Here is a 23,536-nt window from a genome sequence, read left to right as displayed (position 1 = left end):
TCCAATCAAACCGGCAACTGGAAATTGTCGAAAGGAAATGGTGCGGCAGAACTTTTTCGACCATATTCCAAGCAGAGGTGAAAAAGACTATAAGTCGGTGCGTAGAGTTAAACTCCTAACGCAACTATCGCAACAAACCTGCAGTCATATGTACTCAGCGACAGACAAGCGACACGTAAAGCCGCGTAAAGCTGTGTACGAGATCAAATTGCTACTGGCGCAGGAGTGTATGAACGGTTGAATAGTCTACTAGATCGTAACCAAATGCACTTTATCTGTGTGCCGTGTCGCCGTGGTATACACGAGAATGAACTGACTGATGAGATTGGCCACGCCGAAGCATCCACCAAAATGGTAGGACAGGGAGGGATATTGGTAATAAATCCAAAGCACGCATCATGCCAAGTTGGGAATGGGTGGTTACAACCTCAAGAAGCACTGTACAGCAGTCTGTGGACACAGAGTAAAGGCCCTTGGATCCATGCTTCCAAATAGGAATCACATCGTTTCAAAAGCATAGAACAGCATAGAGGAACTAATCAATATGCTGAGGCTAAGTGAGTCATTGTGACTTAGGAGAGGACACAGTAGACCTTAGGTCGCAATGCAATCCTCATTTATTTATCTATTTATATATATTTATTATTCCATCTAGATCTTTTTGGCGAGATCATCACATTTTCACCTCCTCATTTTCGGCAAATCTAACGTGTTATGGATACATTTTATTACAATCGTCGTCCGAACGTGGTTTCTCATGCGTTCGGCGTTTATACATCTAATTAAAGTAATCTTTATTACTATTTTTATTTGATGGCGGTGGAAGATGTTTGCAGCTGATATTCCTTCTCGTGTAAAATTATTGTCGTGCATGTTCGTGTGCTCGCATGTTTAGGTATCTCAGTCATTAATGTAGCAATTTCAGACCCAAGCTAATATTGACAAACTGACAATAATGGATAATATTTAGTAGCTTAAGTACACAAATATCACAGCAGTAGTTTATTGGTGCACTAAAGGACTTTGTATACCGAAAGCTTTGTATTACATATGTAGGTATTCCATTTTGTTCGTTTGGATGTAAATATTGAGTAATTCTTGTAATGAGCTGCATATTGGCACATCTTTCGAATATTATGCTTCCTATTGCTAGTTCCATTCCATCTGAGTCCATTTATATGCCTCCCATATTATAAGCTGTTCAACGTTGTAAGAAATTTGTAGAGCGAAGTCGAGGAAAATTTTACTCCAGATGCTGCAGCGCTGATGATGTTTTTGGCGACTAAATTCTGATCCTAAAATTTTGTTTGATTAAATGTGTGCTTTTCGGTTTTACTTTTATGTGATTTATCTAGAGAGTGGCAAATGGTGGAAATTTAAAAAAAAAAATCAAAAATAAAAATGTGGGGATCAAAAATTTCAGATCACTATGGTAAGTCAAATGCAATGGACACTAGACAAACACGGCTTGAAACACAAGCAACACAGGGCATACCACAAAGTTACTTGGGGTAGTGTGGATGGTGGACAGACCAAAAAGCTCTTACTTCTAGGCAAAATGGAGCTTAGGAACGTTATAGTGATCTTTACAGGGCACGTAACCTCAGGAATCCACCTTCAGAAAATGAGAAAGGTGGACTTAGCGAAATGCAGAGCGTAAACGGAGGATGACTCTGGAGTCTATGCAAATTCCCAGAAAAGGGACAAGGAAAGGATTCCATGGATAACGACACTACAACTTAAGAAACACTGGGCAGCTGGGATGGAAAAGAATCAGGTTTTTTACAAAATCCTCTGAGTTGCTAGATTCAAACTGATTACCACCCGAGAACACAATGTGCTTAATAATTCCTTAAGTGCTTTCGTCTGTGGTTCATCCCTTTTCAACCAACCACCCAAGACAAATATAGTTAAAGTCGGGATTGACAATTTTTTTCTGGAAACGGCTGATATTCCTTTGCCATAAGCATATTTTATGTATTAAACTAAGCAGATTATGTTCTCTGGGTGTATGCCAAATTACATTGACCCACACAATTATGCCCTAAGTTCGAGATAAGAGATGCAAACCTTCTCATCACATTAAAATTTGTTTACTTCAATTTGTATTTCGCAAATTCCATTATTCATTTTACTAAAGGACAGCTAGAGGAAATTATTTCGTCATGCCCAAATTATATAATTTTATTTCAGTTGTGTATGTATCTATGTACTCATGAACTCCTTACTTTTTCTACTCGGCCAAGCTGCCAAATCATATTTGACAAGGGAAATGCGGAGTTTCATATAGATGGGATCAAAAGTGATTGAAAACGTAAATGTACCGTATGTACATTTTTATTTAGTTTGGACCAATTATCATCTATAAAGCTAAACACACAAGGCCACCAACGGCTACACCAAAAGTTTGCTTCAACAATTTTCACATTTGCTCAGATGGTTCTGAAATAGAAGATACCATAAGGATGTCTGTGAGTGTGTTTCCAAATGTTGTGGGTGTACCTAGAGTCTATGAATATTTGAAGATGGATTTACTCTTACTTAGTGAACAATTTGTATTGTGCGTATGTCTTTATGTACATATTTACCTAAGTCAGAAGTAATCAAATGGCTCTTAACAATCAGCTCGGAAGCGTGACGACCAAAATTAAGTTAAAAAATGAAATTTGTTTAGCATGTGTGGTTTGAAAAGGTTCATTCGTGTTGTATTTAAAGTGATGTTAAAAAATTGTCGTTTGGCCACTTTTATAAAAAAGAAGTAAACAAAAAATCTTCTGAAATTCGCACCATTTGGACCGTTGTATGACAATTGTGCTTGCGTCACAGTAGTCGGATGATAATTGAAAGTGTTATGCACAAATAGCCATATCAGGTGTACTTGGGATTTGCGGATTATGACGGCATATTAAATTCTTTCGCTTGTTGCGTTTGCCTTTAAAAGATAGTCTCCGAAATAAAAGAACATGCTTATGCCAGGTGCCTCTATACTTTTACACCGCAGTACTAAAGCTCTTGAGATAAAGGAAGGAAGAGCTAATGCAGAGGGTGCAATCGAACATTATGATGTTTTTATCAAAATTCTTTCATTGTGCACGGATCTCATCATATACATCATCGAATGACCGTAGTTGAATAATAAAGCTGCATATCTCAAAGGCATGGAGTCCATTAAACGCATTTATTCCTCAAGAGAAATGGCTTTATGGCCTTCTTTCTCCCTACAGTTTCCTTGACATCTACCTAGTGGTTCTCAATTGGATTAAGGTGGGGCGACTAAGCCGTCCAGCTCATAACCTCAACTTCATTTGAAGCAAACCAGTTTTTTTGCCGACTTGCTAGTATGCTTGGGCTCGGTTGTTTTGTTGATATATCCATTTCAACGGCAATTTCCATTCAGAGTATGGTACCTGTCGTCGTCTCCATTATTTCACATTACAAGCCTATACCATAGTAAGAGAAACAACTCCATATGTTGAATATACCGGGAAACATATCTGGGATCGAATTAATACTTTTCTGGCCTTCGTACATACTCTCCGCGTCCTCGAGAACCATGAAACACAATATATTGCGCCATTTTTCATGTCACTGCTACTATTTCGAACACTATTGTACATATATCATATTTTCAAACATAAAAGCACAAAAAAAAAGTTTCTTTACATTTTTAAGCGTTTTTTTATTTTTTATTTCATTTTTATTTTACAATTTTCATTAATTTATAAGCTTTCATCATTAAATATATATATATGTATGTTTATATAAATTTTTATTATTACACTTTACAAATTTGCATTAAAAAGTAAAATCATATATTCAATCATAATTCAATCAGTTGCAATTTAAATAGCTCGATTGTTGAATTTGTTTAATTATAATTATAAAATAGCATGATCTTATTTTCCATTTTCATTTTCAATCTCTTAACGCTTGCCATACAAAAGCTACTTTCATTGATAAGCAAAATATATATGTGAGTATGTACATATTTCTTATGTACGCATGTATGCATTTCAACTTTTAAGAATTATGAATGAACAGAATAATTGCAAGTACAAGCTCTATTAGCTTTATGTATGCATATATGTGTGTTTTCTATATGTGTGTGTGTACTATGTGCATCTGATGCGTGTGCAGTTGTTGTTTGTGTATTTGGGTGGGTGAGTGTTTATAGATTTGTGTGGTAAGTTTTTGCAGTGCAGTAAAATACGTGAGCACACAACACACTTACGAGTTTTCTTTCTTTTTTAACATGAAATTCAATGTTCTTGTGTGGAGTTGAGAATTCAATGAATTTACCGTCAAGCCATTCACCATCATTTTTGACTTGAACCAAATTGATTGCAATTTGTTGATGTTAAATTTATTTAATTTTTCGCCTTCTCTTTTTCTCTTATTGAAGAAGTTTATTAAATGTTAAAGAATTTCTCTACACTTCAAAAGTAGGGCGTATGTGCAAAAAAAAAAAAAATTGCCTATCGAGTGCTTCAAGAAAGCTGACGTATGCTTGGTACTAAGCAATTGAAGTTTGCTTCTTACACCGCAATACTTTTTTACATTTGCGCGGAAAACCGTGCGAAAATGCAAATCAGACGCCATGATTTGCCAGTTTGGTGGACTAACAGCCACTTAGCACTGTAAGCTCACTCTTGAAGTTTTTATATAATTATTCTAGTTGTCATTGATAAGGTTTAAACAATATGACAGCTTATTGCCGCAAGTGCGTGATAGGTTGTAGAGACGGCAGGTTGGGTTAAACTTCTGGACATTTTCCCTTTCTGAGTGGCTTCAAAACAAATCGAACGCATTTGCACTTGACTGTACAATATATAAGTGTATATATTTTTATAAACTAACCATGCATTTAGTACATTTACTGGCAGCATCTGTTAAACATACAACCATATATGTATGTGGGTATATGTGTGTTGTGTGGGTGTGGTCCAAAAGTTTCACTATGAAAATTACATGATTTTTTACAAATATTTTGCGTTCAAAGGAACAAAAACGCCACGGAGCGCATACAATTTATAAACATAATTACAATTAGACACCAATTTGTGTGTGATACAAATGAAATAACCTCAACAATAAACTAGTAACATAAATAAAACTAATTCTGCGCATGTGCGCACATATTATGCGCGTTTTTAAAACATAATTCGATAAAATGTAAGTATAAAATAGCATTTTAACCGCGCATATATGTGTACAACGTATATGCAAATATGTGTGTAGGTAAGCTAAGAAAACAAACAAACATTTATATTTTATAGCAGATCGGCTGTTATGTACCGTATGCATTTTTTAAGCATTTTCATTGAGAATAATAAAGCGTGTGTGTGCATTTTGCTCCGAGCCCTGCGATGGTGTTAGTGCCCATGCATGGGTGCCTGAGTTTTGTTTACAAACTTTAATAAACGTGAATTATAAATGCTGCAACTGCATATGTAACTTTAGCATTCAAGTAGTCTAGGATTATAATTGATGTTAGCTATTTGCTTTTTGAAGTCGTACGATTAGGTATGTGTGTATAAATAAGGGCCTCGGCTTGCTGCGCTCCCATTCCACTTTGCCTTCTGCATGCCTTCTACTGCCAAGCGCCAACAGTGTAGTTGCGGCTGAAGTGACCCAAACGTCGTAGGCGGCCACCTGGGAAAAAGCAAAAGTTTGATGATGTCGTCAAATTACAAGTGTGTTTGTATGTATATGTGTATATCATTTATATTAGTGTGAGTGAAGGTAGGAAAAACTCAGTATGACGCACACCGACAAATATTGGTCAAATAGAGAAGATATATATTTACTTGGCTAAGTACTTAAGACGCTACTTGTGACAGTCTGAATGAGAGAACAATTACATGTTTGAAAGGCTCTCAAGTTATATTAACTTGACGGCATTTGCATTAAGTATGGATTCACTGAAGTGAGGTGGCAGACGCTCTTTTTGAATAAATAGCATTGTTTCTATTTTACGCATATATGGTACTCATAAACTCATAAGCTACAAGGAATAATGAGTACGAACACACCACATAAGAAAGATTGTTAGTTATCGCAATTAATCTGTTTTTTTTATATTTTATTTTTATTGCGTTCAAACTAAAATTCTTTAAATTTTTAAATGTTAAATCTTGAGAAAATATTTTTCTGAAGATTTTTCTCACTACATTTTATTTGTCCCCCCTCAATTTTACTGTAAGGGCGAAATTGTTAATTAATCACATTTCTCCTAATCTTGACAGTTGAAAATATTTATTGCTTAATAAACTGTCAACTGAGAGTACAGAGTGCTTGAAGATATCAATTATTATATGTATGTATGTAAAATTTAGATTTTCAAGAATGTCAATATTTGCTGATTTAATTAAGCTAATAAAATATATTAGAAAAATATAGATTTCATGTATATCACAACAACAATTGCCCGTGGTGACTTTCGGAAATCCATTTTAATTTTGATATTTAATATTAAATATTTGGCGAATACTTATAAGTAATTAATTTAAATTAAACAACCCAAAAGCAAAACGACTTAACCAGCTAGCACCTGCAATTAAATATATCGGACATTTTAACTATGCGATCTAATTTTTTAATTAATTACGTTTGTTTACATAGTCCCGAATATTAATAGCTGCATTTATTTTGCGTAAATGCGTTTCTTCACATAACTTAATTTTATAGTAGTAAAAAGTTTTAAATTTTAAGCAAATTTGAAAGGCATGTTAAAAGAATTAATTCCGCTTTTTTAATGTTTTATAACAATAAATTTTGGAAAAAATATCGAAGTTATTGCACTGTATATGTATAACCATAATTTGGCATTTATTTTAATATTTTATGATAACTAAGATATAATATGTAATTAATATTAGTAACCGTCAGGCAGTTAGATAGACAATCATTTATCTTTAAATATTGAGTAATTATTCGCTGACAAATGATCCGATCACTATTAAATTTTATCTGTATGTTCTGTATATAGTTTTCCAATGGATCTTTGTTTTTTAGCGCCGTCAGAGATCGAGTATATCTTGAAAAATATTTCTTTTTCCAATATTTTGTTTATAAAATATGTCTAGATATACTCTTAAGATATTGATAGCTTTTTTAATTCCCAAAATCGTGCTCATACTGATGATGCTTCTTATATAAAATATATGCTCGTGGGTGCGATACAAAAAAAATAATTCCAAACAACCAAAGCCTAGTTATTATAAAATGAGAGAGACAATCGAAACACAAATAACGTGATTTTTACACTATGCTATGGTTTTATTTTTTAGACGCTGAAAACAAATATGACATACAAATATTATATATGTAAATATGTATGCGCAACGCACATTTTTGCGACGAATTTTAATATGAAGTTAAGTAAACGGAACTGGACCTTGATTGACTACTTGAGTCCCTTAGAACAGCTAAATAAATATTTGCCACTTTTATAATTACTCATTTATAGTTCACTCAGTCAGTTACACAAAGTCGAAATGGTTGTTTTCTTGTGTCTTAAGAATTCTTTACCTTATATAAAGTTCTTACAGCGCATTTCTAAAAATGGCTAATGAGTCAAGTCATTTAGTAAGCTTCCAAATTTGTAAAACACAATAAAATTTTTTTTCCATCAGAGAGAATGCATATATACATATGTATATGTCTTAAAAGTTAAGTCTACGAAATAATTGAAGCATAGTAAATTTCAAAATTTCATACGTACTTTTTCGCACAATTTCATTCAATGGGACTTTTCTCGCTTGATTACACCATTTATTTTTCTGGAAATTGTTGTTGTGGCTGCTAAGGTCATGGTGGTGTGGTGGTGGTGGTGGCAGTTGAATTGTAGTTGGAGTAACACAGTAGTAGATGGAGCAAGTGATTAGTCGAGCAAATTTTATAGTTTGGTGGTTTTCGGTTTTTTTTTTTCATTGCTTTAACATGATTTACAAAACATTCATTCAATAATACAAAAAGAGTTTGACAATGTTTTTTTTTGTTTTTGTTCTACTTAGTTTTTGTTTCAACGACACACATATTATGTAAGTAGTAGAGAATTATGTATGTATGTATATTGTAGAGGTTTTCTATTTGTTTACGGTTGGCTTTGCAAATTAAGGTGAACAACAAAGTGGCTAGTTGGTTGGTTGGTTGGTTCACACAGTTTATTTACGCTGGTTCAGGCGATTTACACGTACTGGAAGTAGAGAAGAACACGTGGAAGAGAGAAAAAACCAAAAACAAGAAACATTGATTAGTCAAACATGTTTACAACAACAAATTGTAGGTATGTATGCTAAGGTGTGGTGGGAACTTTTAGTTAATAAACAACAACAAGAAGTAATGGCATTCAATTAGGAGTAATCTCATTTTAGTAGTAACTTCATTTAAGAACGTTCTCACAACAAGCATTTTCAACACGAGAGGGAAAGTTATTGGGCAGAATTTTAAACGTTTTTCCAGCGCATTCATTAAAATTAATTTTCAACTTTTCAAAATACAAAAACACTGAAGACCGATGTTGAAGACTCTTCAAGTGGACACGCCTACATTTTCAGCTTTGTTGCAGCTAGTTGAAGGCTTAACTGCTCAGGTTGGGTCTGTATGCAATTGTTAGTAGGCAATCAAAAAAATACAGTGGCGTACATATGCATGGAACCACTCGTGCTCAACACTGTATCAATAACATAAAAAATACATAAAAGTAACAAAAAAATAATAATTATGACAATAAAATAAAAAAGTGAAAGCTCATTTGTGCTTACTTAAGCGCCTCTTCGTAAGATTAATGCGTTTGGCTAACATTTGCTTTGTTGGTTAGTTCACTTCACAACATCTTAAAGACACTAGTAACGCAGCAACGCAACAACAACAACGGTTACAAAATTTACGAACTTTTTTGCGCTCGACATCCACGCCAAACGACAGTTACAGTGTATACGGTGTACATACAGACTTAGATACACAGGTGATTCGGTTTTGTTCAACAGCTGCTTCACATTTTTGTTTACATTTTTTGTTGTTATCGATTATATTTTGAATTATGAGCAAACTTTTTGTTGTTATCGATATCATTTTAAATTATGAGTAAATACATGATTTTACTATTTTGTAAGTAAAATTAAAACGATTTATGCTTTCACACATTTTATGGTTGGTTCGGTTTTTTGTTGTTTCTTGTTGTTGTGGTATTCGTGTTCTATGTTTGAGGTCTGCTATTAATCCTTTGGGCTTCAACAGAGTACGTTACGTGGTGAGTTTTTGTTTTTTAGGTTGGGATAGTTAATATTTCACTTAATAATTTAAATCGCAGTTTAATTCCTAAATAAAATATATAAATTTCGAAATTTACTTTAGAATGATCGGCTTTTTTGTTTTGTGTTTAGCATGAGTTAGCAGTGTTGTTGCTGATGTTTAGTGTGACTTTCAATGGCCGAACCGATAACTGCAGTGAAGTGCCAAATTGTTTATTTAAGTTTTCGTATTAATAATTAGAATTAATTTCAAAGTACTTCACTGCAGCTAGAGAAAAAGCGGTATACATATGTAATGAAATTTATGAATTTTTTTGACTGGATGATGGATGTCCTTACGGGCGCTTTCTCGATGAAGTTCGAACTTTGCTTCGAAAACATGCTTTTAGTAAAAATGTATAAAAAAAAAACATGATGAAATAGTCAGTCAGTAAATTGGAGCATGCAAAAAAGTAAATATTAGTTTACAAACAAAAAATATGGCAGTGCGTCAAAGTGGAAATGTTAGAACTACAGTTACTGAATAAAATGGTACTTTAATATCAAGGCCTAAAAAGTGTTTAAAACTACATTGCGTTAATACAAATTTCAGAGCTTGCTTTTAGACGGACGAAATGGGGCTACAAGCGGGATTTGAAAAGTGGTCAAGCCAAAAATAACGCCAATTTAGGTTTGCTTAGTATGCATTAAAGGCAAATCAATTTTTTCGAGGCTAAATTGTGCTGAAAAAATATATAAGTACATTTGAATGGTGGCCACAGCTAGCAGCGCCACTGGCTCGCCTTTTTATGCATACATACATATGTCGGTAGTAGCGGCAATCGTTAGCTTTTAAGAAAATAATTAGGGTTTAGATTTCGGTTTAGTGGTTATTTGATGTTTGTGCGCGCTGATTGGCGTTGCACCAGTTTGCTTGCTTCAACACTCTACGCTTGCAGTATGCAGATACGAATGGATTATAGATACCTTGTTTATTATATAAATATTTACTCCTAGAAATCATTTTGAGTTTCTCGAAACTTCGTTTTTGGTTTTATAAATCAATATCAGTATCAGCTTTCGTCTTCTTTACGTCCATCGGCTTCTTTCATTCGCCATACACCTCGCATATATTTTTTTTTGTGGGTTGTGTATGAAATTTATTTATGCATTTATGAATATGATTTAAATTAATCCTAAGTATTTTTTATCATTTTTTTTTTGTTAAAATATAATTCTTCTTTGATTTCATTTATAGTTTCTGTCTATTTTTACTGTTTGTGTGCTTTTGTGTGTTTCACGTTGTTTTGGACACTGTGTACTGTTGTTTTTTGACTTCTTTTTTCCATTTCTCAGAATTTTTGTTGTCCATTATTTTTGATTTTCAACGAGGTTAGTTTAATTTATATTCGATTTGAGCAGTTTTTCGCCATATCCTTTGTTAAATTCGCGCCTTTTATTTGTGCAAAAGTGCGCTAAAGTCTAAATTAAGCGTTTATGTGCAGAAATTAACTCGCTAGCCGCGCAATTATAGTCTGATATAGTCGGCAGCATCCTTTAATGACGAATTAGCTTTTCTCTTACTCTTTCTAGGTGTATATATTATATATATAAATATATAGGCTGGTTATCCTTGCGGCGTTTGCACGTCTTCTTTTCGCTATCATTTGCTTGCATCAAACGCGTACTTATTTGTCTTAACTTACGAGTGCGTTATATATTTAGTAAATAGTTTTTTTTTTATTTTTATTTTCTTTTACTTCAATCATTATACATATAAATATATTTTTATTAAGATCATTCATTATTTTATTGAATTCTTGTTGACTTTCTGTGCAGATTATTGAAAAATCTGAACTGCAGACGTAACTCAAGATCTTTTCTTACTGCAAACACAAAGACAAAATACATAGAAAGAAACAAAAACAAGTAACTGTTAAAAAACGGCAAATCAAAAGGAATGTATGTGCGCATATGCAAGTCAAGGAACAAAGAAAGACGCCAACAAAGTGTGGTGGCCATAACTTGCGCGGTGGGTGGTGGACAAGTACTCGGAACAGAAAGTTGATTAAAGAGATATAGAGAGGTGGAGACAAAACGGCAATGAACAAAAAACAAACTCGAGACAGAGTAGAAGTGGTATTGCTGGAGGAGTGGTGAAATGTTGAGTCGCGAGTGAAGGATTTGAATATATGGCAAACTATAGCAAACAAATGAACGAATTCGCATGACGCCGGTTGAATTTTAAGCTCGATGGTAGAGTGAACAGTATTTGTCCCGGACAATAGACAGCAGGAAGGAAACAAAATTCAACATGATGATATTGTCTCGACGAAAGTGTGCTCAAAGTGATTGCACAAACGAGATGAAGCCTGGGTGAAATGATAATGGCGAGCTGTTGGAACTTATGGATATGTACATATATAAACAGCGTTCTTTGATTTATTGTAATTTGATGCCAAATTATTAGATTCTTGAAACGGATGGCTATAATTAACTTAACCGCGAGCCAATATGGTGAATTAACTTTAAAAAACATAGCCAAAAACAGAAAAAATATTTAAAGAACAACTGTAATATACATGTACATATGCACTTCTGTATGTGTGCAAATTATTTTTTAATTGTCACTCGATAAAATAATATCAATAGATAAAGCAGAGTGCAATTAGCAAAGACGCAATATGAACTTATTTAAGGAAGGCATAAACATACCGTTATATGACAAAAAATGGGAAAACTTTTATGGACATATCAGAATGACGCAATGGCTATTTACATTGAAACGGAAACACAAGATAATCGATGAACCTTATGTAATTGAATCTTTCTTTCTGATGACTTCATTAACAAACACATAAAAAACGAGGTTAGTTTACACTTGGAACACATTGTAAGGAGTAACACAACGAAAATTCCGTATTTGATGATCATTTGGTGTGGATGAAATTATTTAATAGTGATGCAGATTTATATACAAACAACGAAGAAGTGATGCTGACTGATTTGGTGGGTGGTTTGTGTGGACGTCTGGTGTGGTTTTAACTTGGCTGATTTTGGAGAAATGTTTGTGTGTTTGCGGTGTATTTTTGTTTTTATTTTCGATTTCATTATTTGTTTTTAATGTTTTTTTTATACAAGAGCAACACACTAACTCACATGAGTGCGTTGTAACTGTTGGCACTTTGATTGAACGCCGGTGATGGTGATTGCAGTTCGGAGCTGGGTGTCACGGCACGGCTACCCGGCAAGACCATATTGTCCGGATCAATCTCAGGATCAAAGTCATCGCCACCCACCACATGGTCGGCGTCCTCCTCAAGGTCGAATTCAATGCGTGGCTGCGGCGATGGCGACGGTGAGGAAGATGGCGATGGCGTTGATGCTGGCGGCAGCTCCATATTAGCCGGCACAATCAATTTCGGCAAGTTCGGTTTCAATTTTTGCACGCGTACAACTTTTGTTCGACCGGTGTGTGCGATGCATAATCGATTAGTCGACGTTTTTTGTTATCATTTTTGATTTGTTTAATTTACACGTGTATAAATTTACAAATTTGTGGTTGACAAAGACAGTTTTTGAACAAATAAATAAAAGAAAAACTATTAGGAGGTTTTCTAGTTTAGACAATTTTATACATACAAAATGGGTAGAGTAACGGGTTCAACAAGAGCAACAAATACAGTTAAGAGCGGACTTACATTGAAAGGGAACGAACTACACAACGGTTGATCTTTTGAATGAAATGCAGACTGAATGGCAACTGCTTGGATCTAGTGAAGGATGAGCGGGGCAGAACGCAAAAGCAAAGCTTAAGAGTGAAAATTATGAAAACTGCTCCATAGCCATAGGCAGCATAGGTATGTATGTATGTGCATTAGCAAACTAACTTAATTGATGACGAGTATGTTTGGTATGGCTGAGCTTTCGGCGGAAGCAGAAGTGATGTAATCGTTTTGAATGAAAAGTTCCCATGATCTATGAAGATAGAGTGAGTTTTTCCGTGATTAAAGTGTAAACATTATTATAAATCTCTGGTCCATTGTTATAAGTGGCAAACTGTTCGTTAAACACCTATTCAACTATATTCTTAGCAGTGTAATAACAACAATAACAGCAACAATTAATAGTAATAAAATGAAGGAATAAAGAACACATGAGGCTTCAACAAAAACATTTGAACGATCGATGAACAACGCAGTGACGTAATGTAAATTTGTACATTGGCACATTTTCGAACGAGATTTGAGCAAATCACTGTTTATGTTAAACGCAGCAAAATTTAGTTGTGGGAGAGAGTAAGAGAACGGGGTAATCAATATTACCTGACGCCAGCAAATGCAACTCTTTTTCGATTTTTTTTTTTTTTTTTTTTTTTGTTTTGAGATTTGAAGGTTAGGAAATTTAAAGAACATTTTTATATTAAGGAATTCAACATTAGAAACATTAAGATGTTCGACTAAATTTTGAAAAAAAAAAATAATTTTTTTAATCTGAATTTGCGTGAGTTCTTTAAATTTCCTTCTCGTTGCGTTCGTTGACATTTTGTATAATATTCAATGCAGCTACAACGGTAGCCGGCGCTGGCAGCACAGCTGCTTCTGCTGCTGCGTCTGGCATCCGTGGTGGTAGTGCCAAATCAGCATCACCCATTTTTACATCTAACTTATCGATTTTTGCATTTGCGTCAATATCGTTTTTCAAAGTTTTCAAAATATTGAACTCGTCTGAGCCATTCGATGCACTGATCGCCGAGTCATCTGACTTTTTCTCGGTAGCTGCATCGTCAGCGGTTGCAGCTGTTAATTGATTTTTTTGCTCAAATTCAGTCTCAACAGACGGAATTTTTGCTGTATTGATGGAGGCCGTTATTGGTGATACCGGTGGTGCTGTCTCATTTGTTAACATTTGCAAATGAGCGGACAAAACTAACGACGGCGATGATAATGGTGACAATGGCGCGATTTGTGATGCGGATGGCGGTGAGCGCATGAGCGAGCTTTCAGCAGCTGCAGATGATTGTATTTCGGCTGTATGTGAAAAATGTGAAGAATGGGATGGTTACATCAGTTTCTTTGCGAACCTAATAAATTGTTCTTTCCTTATATGTATTATATAATAATTAAACTTAAACGACCAATCAAGAGCAAGTTTGGACTTCGAAAAATAGAGTGAACTGCACTAAAGCCAACGATGTTTCGCGCAGTCGGAGAAGGCATACCTTTGTACATATGTACAAAATCCTTCTATTAAATTCCTAGAAAATGTAGAGGAGTAACTAAATGAAAACGTGTACTCACTTCTGTCGATATTGCGCTGCAAATGTGCGGCAACTCTGTGACGTGCGTCATTGAACTCCAAATGCAGACCCAATCTGAGCAATGATGGATTCTTTTCCACTAATTCGGTTATTTCCATTTCGATCTTGTTACCGAGCACTGAGGATCGCTACAATGCAGTAAAAATGTTTGGTTGTTTAATTACCTTTGCAATATATGAATAAGAGTACTTACTTGATTGGAGGCCCTGAACTCTTCAATTGTGCGGCACTTGAGCAGGGCTTTCACTAAGGTCACTATAACAGGCGGACTAATGAAATTCGTCTCAACATTTAATACTCTCAAGGTTTTGCTTTTCTCAATTGCTTCAGCCAGTAAGAGAGCTGTCTTGTCGGTAAGGCCGACATTTGTTAAGGAAAGAACTTCCAAATTTTCATTTTCAGGCAGTACTTGGAAAAGTTGTTCCAATTTCTCATCGGAAATGTTCTATAAATTATGGAAATGTATGTTCATACATGAAATATCTGTATAATTATACTGAATGTTTTTCTGTTATTTATCCTAATACCTTAATGTTATTTAAGTTCAGTTCAATTAATTTTGAATCGTTATCTTTTACGCGTTTAATTGATTCTTCGACATCTGTGTTATTTGGTGGGTCCATGGGGAACAATTTTGGTTGAGTTGATTTTGTAATACCATCCCATCCCATGCCAACTGGTTGACCTTTGTTCAACAAAGAAGCATGGTATTGATCCTGATTCATCATCGAGTGGAAGCCAAGAATAGCTGCAAATGAGAAACCATAATTGATTTTTCCAAATAATTTCAAACTAAGCATGTCTAATCTTTGTTGTTTTTACGTACCAGCCAGATCGATAATCTCTTCTTGTGTGGCATCGCTCAGCGCATGCTCATACTCTTCACCCAAATCGATGGCGATCTGTTCCTCAGCGGCAACTTCACTTTCATCTCTTGGTGGTGGTACCCATTTCTTGCCACGTACTGTACCCTTGACATACGGCTCAAATTCGGGCTCATCGGGTGTTTCTAAGGCCTGCTTATTAATATGCTCGATAAGCTTTTTGCGATTCAACGGACCAGTGGGATCTTTGTCGCATTCATAACTGCAACGTTGATCGGGTGGCAGGAAATTGTCCTGGGAGAAACAAAAGAATTATGTAATATTTTTTGTATAAAAAAAATGTTTTTTATTTAAGCGCTCTAACAGAAGAAATCAACTAGTATATACACTAAAGTATTTCGATTAGCACCTATTTAGAGAACGACTCCAATCGTACCGCCAATACATTCATTTACACGCTACTTGACTAAGGTGACAATGAAACTTATGACGACACTAGCTAGAACTTATGCAGGGTTTAGAGTTCTGAAAGCATTTAGCGTAGTATCATTTTACGGCGTTTCATTGAGGACTATTATTTTTACACACTCTTAGATCTCTTGCTTGATGTCATACAACTTATTACGAAAAATCAAATTTTAGGAATATATACTACTTACATCGGGATCGACTTCTTTGGCCAAAATATTGATTTCTTCCGGTGACAATTGCGCCAGCAGAGCATCAACATCAACCTCATCATACTCGCTCAAATCCTTGCCGTACAATTTGGCAGGCGTAGTGAGAGTGGAGGTCTTGGTTGTCGATGAAGTCTGAAAAGGTAAAAATAAAAACAATAAATTTAGCAACAATAACTGCGAAAATTAAAATAAACACATAAATCATGAATTTTTTTTATATTTTTTTTTTTTTTTTTTTTTTTTTTTTTTTTTTTGTGTTCGTATTTAGTGAATGCCAACTTTTTTCAGCGCCAAAGTGGTGGGTGGCTGTGGGGCGCGTCTTTTCACTTTCGGCACTGGACGTAACTTTACGCGCTGGAACTCAGCCTCTGGTTCTTGTCTCTCCTCGGGAGACTCCATGAATGGATTTTGTTTATATTCAATTATTTAATATTTAGTAAACACTGCTTTGAATAGCAGCTTGGTGGGCTCAGCGTATGCTTTTCGGCTGAGTACTTGGAAATATAATAAACAGTTGGCGCAACGAATTGCAGATTGCGCTTTGAAACAGTGGTGTTGCAAGTGCATATGCGAGGAAAAATGTGTAAATGTATAAATCAATATTGCATTTCCTCATATATGCGCGCAGTGTAAAAATTAATTTAATTAGGTCGAAGGCTTGAAGTGTTTACCTACCATTTGGCAGCGGAAGAGAATGAATCATACAAAGCGATCAATTGAGGACTGTGTAAACTGTTGAAGCTTTGTCGTGGGTAGGAAATGAGCACCTTCGCTTGCCGTCAAAGTTCAAATGCGACTGGCTGTCTAGTCGGCGAGAAGAAACCTATTTCAGGTCGCCCGCAATGACGCTGTGTCTTTGGCTTTGGACGGCAACTTCCACAACGAAACCTTCAACAAAGCAAAGCCAGCTCGAAAACGGGCAAATGAAAAGGGTTCGGCGGTCATTGTTCATGCTCCAGTGAGGTGGAGTAATAATGACAACGACAATGCTCGGCACGCTTAGTTAGCGCTGTCCGTCTGCCCGTCTGCACGACGCGTCGTCGTGAGTTGCGTGTTGTATAGTCAGTCACACACAAGATTTAGCAGTAAGCGGAAATTAATCTGAGGCATTGCCGATCAGCGAGCAAGCAAGCAGGCGAGCTAGAGTCGTCAAACCACTAGCGAACCTACCAAACAATAACAATGCCTGCTTATGTGCGCCAACTGGTGTGCGGCTGCACCCGAAATGCTTGATCGCAAGCACATAGGTATGACCTAAGATTGCACAATAAGCAACCGTGGCTGCGCAGCGAGGTTGAAAAGACCCTACAAAGACGCGGATACAGTTAAAGGTTTTATTGTAGCTTTTGTGACTCAGTTCTCGGCTGCGGCGATGCATGGCATCAGCAGGCTTCTGCTGGACTCAATGAGGCTGGGAACGCAAGAAAGGCACACTGCAATTCTAAAAAACATATGTGTATGTTTTGTTGTGGTTCTGTGAGTTCAAGCGCCTCATTTGCACTAGTGACTGCCAAAGTATGCTTTAAAGCGAACATGTCAACCATTATTTTTGTTTTTATTATGTAAAAAGGAAGTGAAGATAATAAAATGGAAACCGAGAGTCAAATAATGTCAGCATTCAAAAGCCGAGTTGGGGTCAGTCATATGTATGAGCATAAGATGAATGTGTGCACTGCTTTGGTTCGTAGTTTCGTGGGGATTCACCTCAAGATATTCTATAGCCCTATTAGAGAACTGTATGTAAACTGTCTTCGGACCATCGACTACCTCATTTATATTACGCAAAAAAGGTATCCAAAATAAATTTTCACAAGAAGTTTCAATAAAATCTGAGTAAAGTTTATATTTTGGATAACCCTCGGTAAGCACCCATTACAGTTCACATGAAAGCGTTTGTAAGAGCTCTTTAATTTGTATGCAACCTACTCGCTTAGTATCAACTAAAGTTCAAGTAGCGTGACAAAAGCGCTTGAATTGTTAAATCGTGATATTGCCACGATCGGCGGTCGAATTAGACATGCAACGCTGACGAAAGAGCCACACGAAGCGTTACTGGCCAAGCTTAATTTGCTTCACTGCTTATTTGCTTGCGACTGTTCAGGCTACATTTGTTTCATGCAAACGGAGAAATGCTAACTTCTTTCAACAACATTGCGGTAGTTACGAGCCCTTACATCCGTTCTATATCCTATTTGGAACCGGCAGACTAGTCGTTTTGAACATTTTAAATTCATCGCGCGTGACGCAATCAAAAGCGACCTTAAATGGCAATCTTCGTTTAACATACGCGCTACAATCCCATTGAGTTCTATGCTGCTTACTAGCGAATGTTTTCCCAACATTTTTAATACCTACGACAGGGTGCATATATTAAATGAAAAATATTAAAATAGGGATTCATAATAAATATCATAGCGGAAAGATGATAGTACATCGATTTGAGAATCGGCACAGGGTGGCCCGAAGCTTAATATAGGAATATTTGATTAAGGATTCATAATATAATTTCATAGCGAAAAAACAGAGACAGTACATCAATTTGACAATACATTTTCTGTTAAAAAAATAACGGGAGTTTTAAAAATTAAATTTTGCGTGTTTGGAGAATCCATTTTTAGATTTTTTGTAGGAGAAAATTATATAATATGAGATTGAGTTAGAAGAAATGAATGCATAATTTCGAATGGGGACTAATTACAAGGCGACAACATAATGGATGTACGTAGCTGTGCACGATCATAAACAACTGAAACTCAGATTCAGGTGTAATCATCTTATTTTCTTGTGTTTGTTGTTGTCATCTGTTTATTTTGACTTTGCTGTGTCTTTTATTGTATGAGAAAAATTTACTGTATTTATGTTCTGTACGCCACTAGCCCGCACTGTGTCTGTGTACAACTTCAAACGGCGCGTAAAACCGGTTCATGTGAAACATAAAAATATAACAATAAATAATACATAGTAATCAAAAGTAGTGAGTCGACAAGCCACACGTACGAGTACTTGAAACCTGAAAAGCGGTAATGACAGCGACGTCGCCGTAAACAGCCAAAGCTGGGCAAACGAACTGGTCTTGTAGGTTTTGGTCATAGAAAATTGACCCATATATGTTGGCCATAATATTTGTGGAAAATAGGTGATAGGTGAGTTGGAAATTTTCGGATTTATGGTGATAAGTTGGTGATACGATTTGACTGAGTCTCATTCAGGATGGTCAGACTCTGTGGTCTTTTAGCTGAGATTCGATTGAGTGATTAATTGGCTCTATGAAACGAAACTTCCGGAGTCTTATATTAATTATGAAAACAGAAGAAAGAAAATTCGAACATCTAAATCCGTATTTATAATCATTGGCATTCTAAATGAAACATGTTAAATCCATATGTGCTCATAACATAACTACATATATGTCTTCTGCATTCAAAAACAAGTTTATGTATTTAAGCTAAAGCTTTACTTTAAATTTTATAATTAATCATTTAAACTACTGAAGCTAGCTGTTATAAATATTAATCAAAAATAATTATCTCTCGGCAGACATTGTACCACAATAATAGGTGTGTTCACCACAAATAGAAAATAACAGAATTATATCATTAATAAGTAACTTCGACAAGATTTATTATTTAACATTGGAACATTGGAAATACTACAAATAAGCAATCACTCTCCTAAACCTTGAGACAACTCCAAATGTTTAATAACAACGCGCTTCTCTTGTCAAAATAGAGAGGTAGTCTGGTAGTTACCATATGTTCATAGGAGTGCTGTGGCCTTGAGCATAAAAATGAAAAATCAACGATTTGGCATTCAATTGCATTGCAGCCAGAGGGAATGCATTTATTGCAAGTGCCACAAAACTCTATTCCCGGCATCGAAAAGTGATTTGTTTCAATATATATTTTATTTATTATAATAAGCAAAAAATATAGTGTTTATAGCAGAAAAGCTTCGAATTACACAGCTTACATTGAATAATGTTGCAAGTCGGTTCGTAGTGATGCCCGACCGCTGCGAATGGTGTTTGAGCATTCTGTTGAATATGCAAAATTGACGTGTTGCAAACAAATGGCAATTGAGTTCATGGTCTAATCAAACGCGAGATAGCGCACACATGTCCAGATATAAATGTTGTCATAAATTTAATACATAAATCACGCAGACTAAAGCGTGAGGACAACCGGTTGATCTGATGCACAGACCAATAGATGCACCGCACCTGCAAACATGATTTTTATGAAAATTTAAATTAATGTGCGAATATTTACACCGATGACCAAGAGACTCTATTAATGTGACTTTTAGAATAACACGTGAAATTTACCCCCTCTGTGATAATTTTAGCAAGGGTCAACAAAAGCGTTACTCTGTACTGTTTTCCATTTCCTTGGCTGAGATCCAACAAAATGTTTGAAACACTCTTTTATATGACAATTATAATAAAGCGATTTAGCAATTGTAGCATTTGTGTTTAATTAAAAGAAGTTTCAAAATTTCACAATTGACATACATATTACTAGTCAAAAGAATGTTTCATCTATAGAAAATATATTGTGTTTTTTATTTCCAAAGTTTAACTATACGAATATGTCTACAAGGCCGTCTTAAAAAATCAACGCCACCGATTTATCTGAAATTTTTAGAGAGTATTTTGTATAGCCTTACCTATGTCAGGAGCTAGCCATATACCCAAATTTAAATGTTTACTAATTTTAAAAATTTCGAAACTGTCAAAAAAGTGATGCAAAAATGACATTGACATAGTTCAGAGAGTTAAAGGACAGCGGCTACGCTGGCTAGGTATTCGGCGCAGTACCCTCCGAGGGAAACAGAGTAAGAAAAATACCTACACTCCGCCACTAGGTGAAGAAGAACCAATAAAGAAGAAGAAGACCGATTATAATTCATAATCAAATTGAAGTCAGAGAACTGAAAAAAAAAAAATTTAACTTTTCTCCATATGAGTACATTTAATTAAGTATTATCAGTCCCCTCGGTCCCTTACCGTACCCAAGAAAAGTGCGTGTTCAAGAAACAAAAGTTATGCTAGACCGACTCAGCAAAGCTCGCCAACTGCATTTCTGTGACAAAAAACAGTTAAATATTTACACAAACATTGCAACGTCTGAACGTATGTAAATAAGTCCAGCCAGTTAAATGTACCGTAACCTGATCCAATTAAAGCACACCTCTGCCGAACGTTGGAAACCAGCAGACACATTCGCAGACAGAGAAACTATTGGAAGAAATTCACACCGGCCATCAGCAATACAAAAATATGAATGCACACACAATATTTATTCGATTGCAGCGATATGCGTATGTGCGTGTGTGTGTGTGCCTATTCACGTTTCACCTGAGTTGCAAAGGTAACGAAGACACATAGGAAACGTGACCACGACTTGTTGCCTCTATTTCTTGGCACACAGTTATATTTGCTGTTCATCGGCTTTTCGTTGACCGAAATGTGTGTGGCGGAAAACAGAATGGTCATATCAAAGTTGTGGAATCATTGATGAAGAACAACAAAAACGATGTTAGCAACGCAGCAGAAGTAGGCGTCGCAGTCTATGTTAGTGACATTAATTACATCCAGTTTGCCTCAGCGGTGCCTGAGGCGTATTTGTGGCAAAAACTAAATATTATCTGGCTTAGCCCAGATATTCGTATATGTGTGAGATCAATTTTCATTTGCCGTAATTCGCACGTTCATCAAGTGATGTAGGTGTGTCTGCGGACCAATCATGTCACGCACTTGTTCTGCGATACAGTTAATCGGATATBGGCCGAAGACCGAAGTGAGACGTCGAAATGATTTGCAGAATTTAATATTGGCAATGCAGAAAAGCGTCTAACGGTACTGACATCTGAGAAAATTAGCATCTCTTGTTTCGCTTTCATGGACTACATTTTATTGAGAGATTGAGAACATTATTGGTAGCCGAAGTGGGTAAATAGGAGGTGAGTGGGCACCGAATAAACGGTGATGTGTGAAATTTGTGCTAAGCGGCTATTAAATATTGTTAGGTTTGCGGCGTTCGACACACGGCACGGCACGAGTAATTAATTAGAATGAAGACAAAATCAAAGCTGGTATGATATGTAAGCATAATGTAGGCTTCTTCCACAGGGGACTTGAGGAGCCGAAGGTACTATCACATAAAAAATATATAAATATACATATATTCGTTTTCACAAAAAAAAAGATTAATGATCAGCATGACAAGCTGAGTCTATTTGGCCACGTCCGTCTGTCTTTCAGTCCACCTGTTTTTATAACCCCGAACTATAACCTCACTTTTTGAGATATCGATGTGAAATATTACACATGTACTTTTCTCCCCAAGAAGCTGCTCATTTGCCGGAACAGCCGATATCAGAACACTATACACGAAATTCAACAAGGGTTATTGTCCAAGGAGAATATCCGGTACATAGAAACGTATAAAGTTGCCATAAAAACTGTTGTTAGTATTGTTGTTGTTTTAAAATGCAGTAATTTTCAAATGTGAATGTTGTAATCTAACCTTTAAGCGTTATAAAGCAAGTTTCTATGCAACAAAAAGATTGGAAAATATAAGTTAAAAACTTAATTTGAACTAATCAAAATCGGTATCAACAAGAAGTTTGTGATTAGCAGACACATTTTGCGAAATTTAAGCAAATAAAAAGTGGCAGGGTAAAAGTTTTCCAAAACAAACAATTTGCTCTATTTTTTAATTAACAAAGCCCAAATGCTGTTGTTGTTTTGCTCCAAAATCAGCTCAAGGCCCGAAAAAAGGAAATGTTTGCAAAACAAGCGCTCACACATACCCGTGCACACATGCAACCGCTCTTGCATGTTCGTGTTTAACAACCTACACACAAATGGTAAAACAAAAAAAAAAAAATATTTGAAAGCTGTAATGAGCAGTGTGCATACAAATGTACAAGTTTGTAGTGGCAGACAACTTTCCGTTTTGCGAGCTTTGCAACTCAGCTGAAAGTTGCAAGTTGTATGCTCGAGCAAATAAAACTGGAAAATTAACACGAAAAAACAAAACAAAATTAGCATTTAATAAAAAATTAGTACTTTGGCGTTGGTAAACTTAGATTAATTGAAATGCCAATACTATCGACAAACATCGATTTCCAGTCAGTATTCAGTTAAGACAAGAGTATTGACACGTGGCAGAAAATTAATAAAAATCTTCAAAATAACGTAAACTTTTTAAGTGTTAGTTATAATTAACTGGTTTGCTAAGTGCCTGCAATTCTTTACTGACACTTATCGTAGCACGCAACAAGCCATCTGCACTCTACATCCACACTAAACACAGGTCAGTTATGAAATGCAGGTTAGAGCGAATAATTTACCGTTTAATTTCACTTCTGTCAAAACTGGCTTATTTGCATGACTACCAACTGTTTATTCATACCATTGTGTTCCACATAAAATAACGAGGCTAAACTAGTTGGCCGTTCGCAAGCAGACTCTAA

At 35.7% G+C, this 23,536-nt stretch overlaps 1 protein-coding gene across 23 annotated transcripts in view; it reads right to left on the bottom strand.

Moving 5' to 3' along the window:
• Positions 1 to 4,018: 4,018 nt before the first annotated feature.
• LOC108972617 (tropomodulin) overlaps positions 4,019 to 23,536 on the bottom strand; it is a 128,393-nt gene continuing 108,875 nt past the window's right edge. For 7 of the 23 annotated variants that reach the window (XM_018939295.1, XM_018939323.1, XM_018939313.1 and 4 more), the window contains exons 3-8: positions 16,037 to 16,189; positions 15,380 to 15,671; positions 15,081 to 15,301; positions 14,747 to 14,998; positions 14,534 to 14,681; positions 13,645 to 14,263 (exon numbers count right to left, since the gene is read on the bottom strand). In XM_018939295.1, coding sequence (XP_018794840.1) covers positions 13,746 to 14,263; positions 14,534 to 14,681; positions 14,747 to 14,998; positions 15,081 to 15,301; positions 15,380 to 15,671; positions 16,037 to 16,189 — 1,584 coding nt within the window. In that variant the 3' untranslated portion in view covers positions 13,645 to 13,745. Of the gene's footprint in view, positions 5,653 to 7,918; positions 8,198 to 8,895; positions 9,322 to 10,220; positions 11,120 to 12,392; positions 12,691 to 13,644; positions 14,264 to 14,533; positions 14,682 to 14,746; positions 14,999 to 15,080; positions 15,302 to 15,379; positions 15,672 to 16,036; positions 16,190 to 16,732; positions 16,815 to 23,536 lie in introns of those variants that run through there. The other 16 variants (XM_018939399.1, XM_018939387.1, XM_018939353.1 and 13 more) reach the window with 10 other exon arrangements.

Source organism: Bactrocera latifrons, unplaced genomic scaffold (genome assembly GCF_001853355.1).
Source record: "Bactrocera latifrons isolate USDA-ARS-PBARC rearing strain unplaced genomic scaffold, ASM185335v1 scaffold_11, whole genome shotgun sequence".
In the NCBI taxonomy this organism is placed as follows: domain Eukaryota; kingdom Metazoa; phylum Arthropoda; class Insecta; order Diptera; family Tephritidae; genus Bactrocera; species Bactrocera latifrons.
This window is presented reverse-complemented; position numbering and strand designations above follow the sequence as displayed.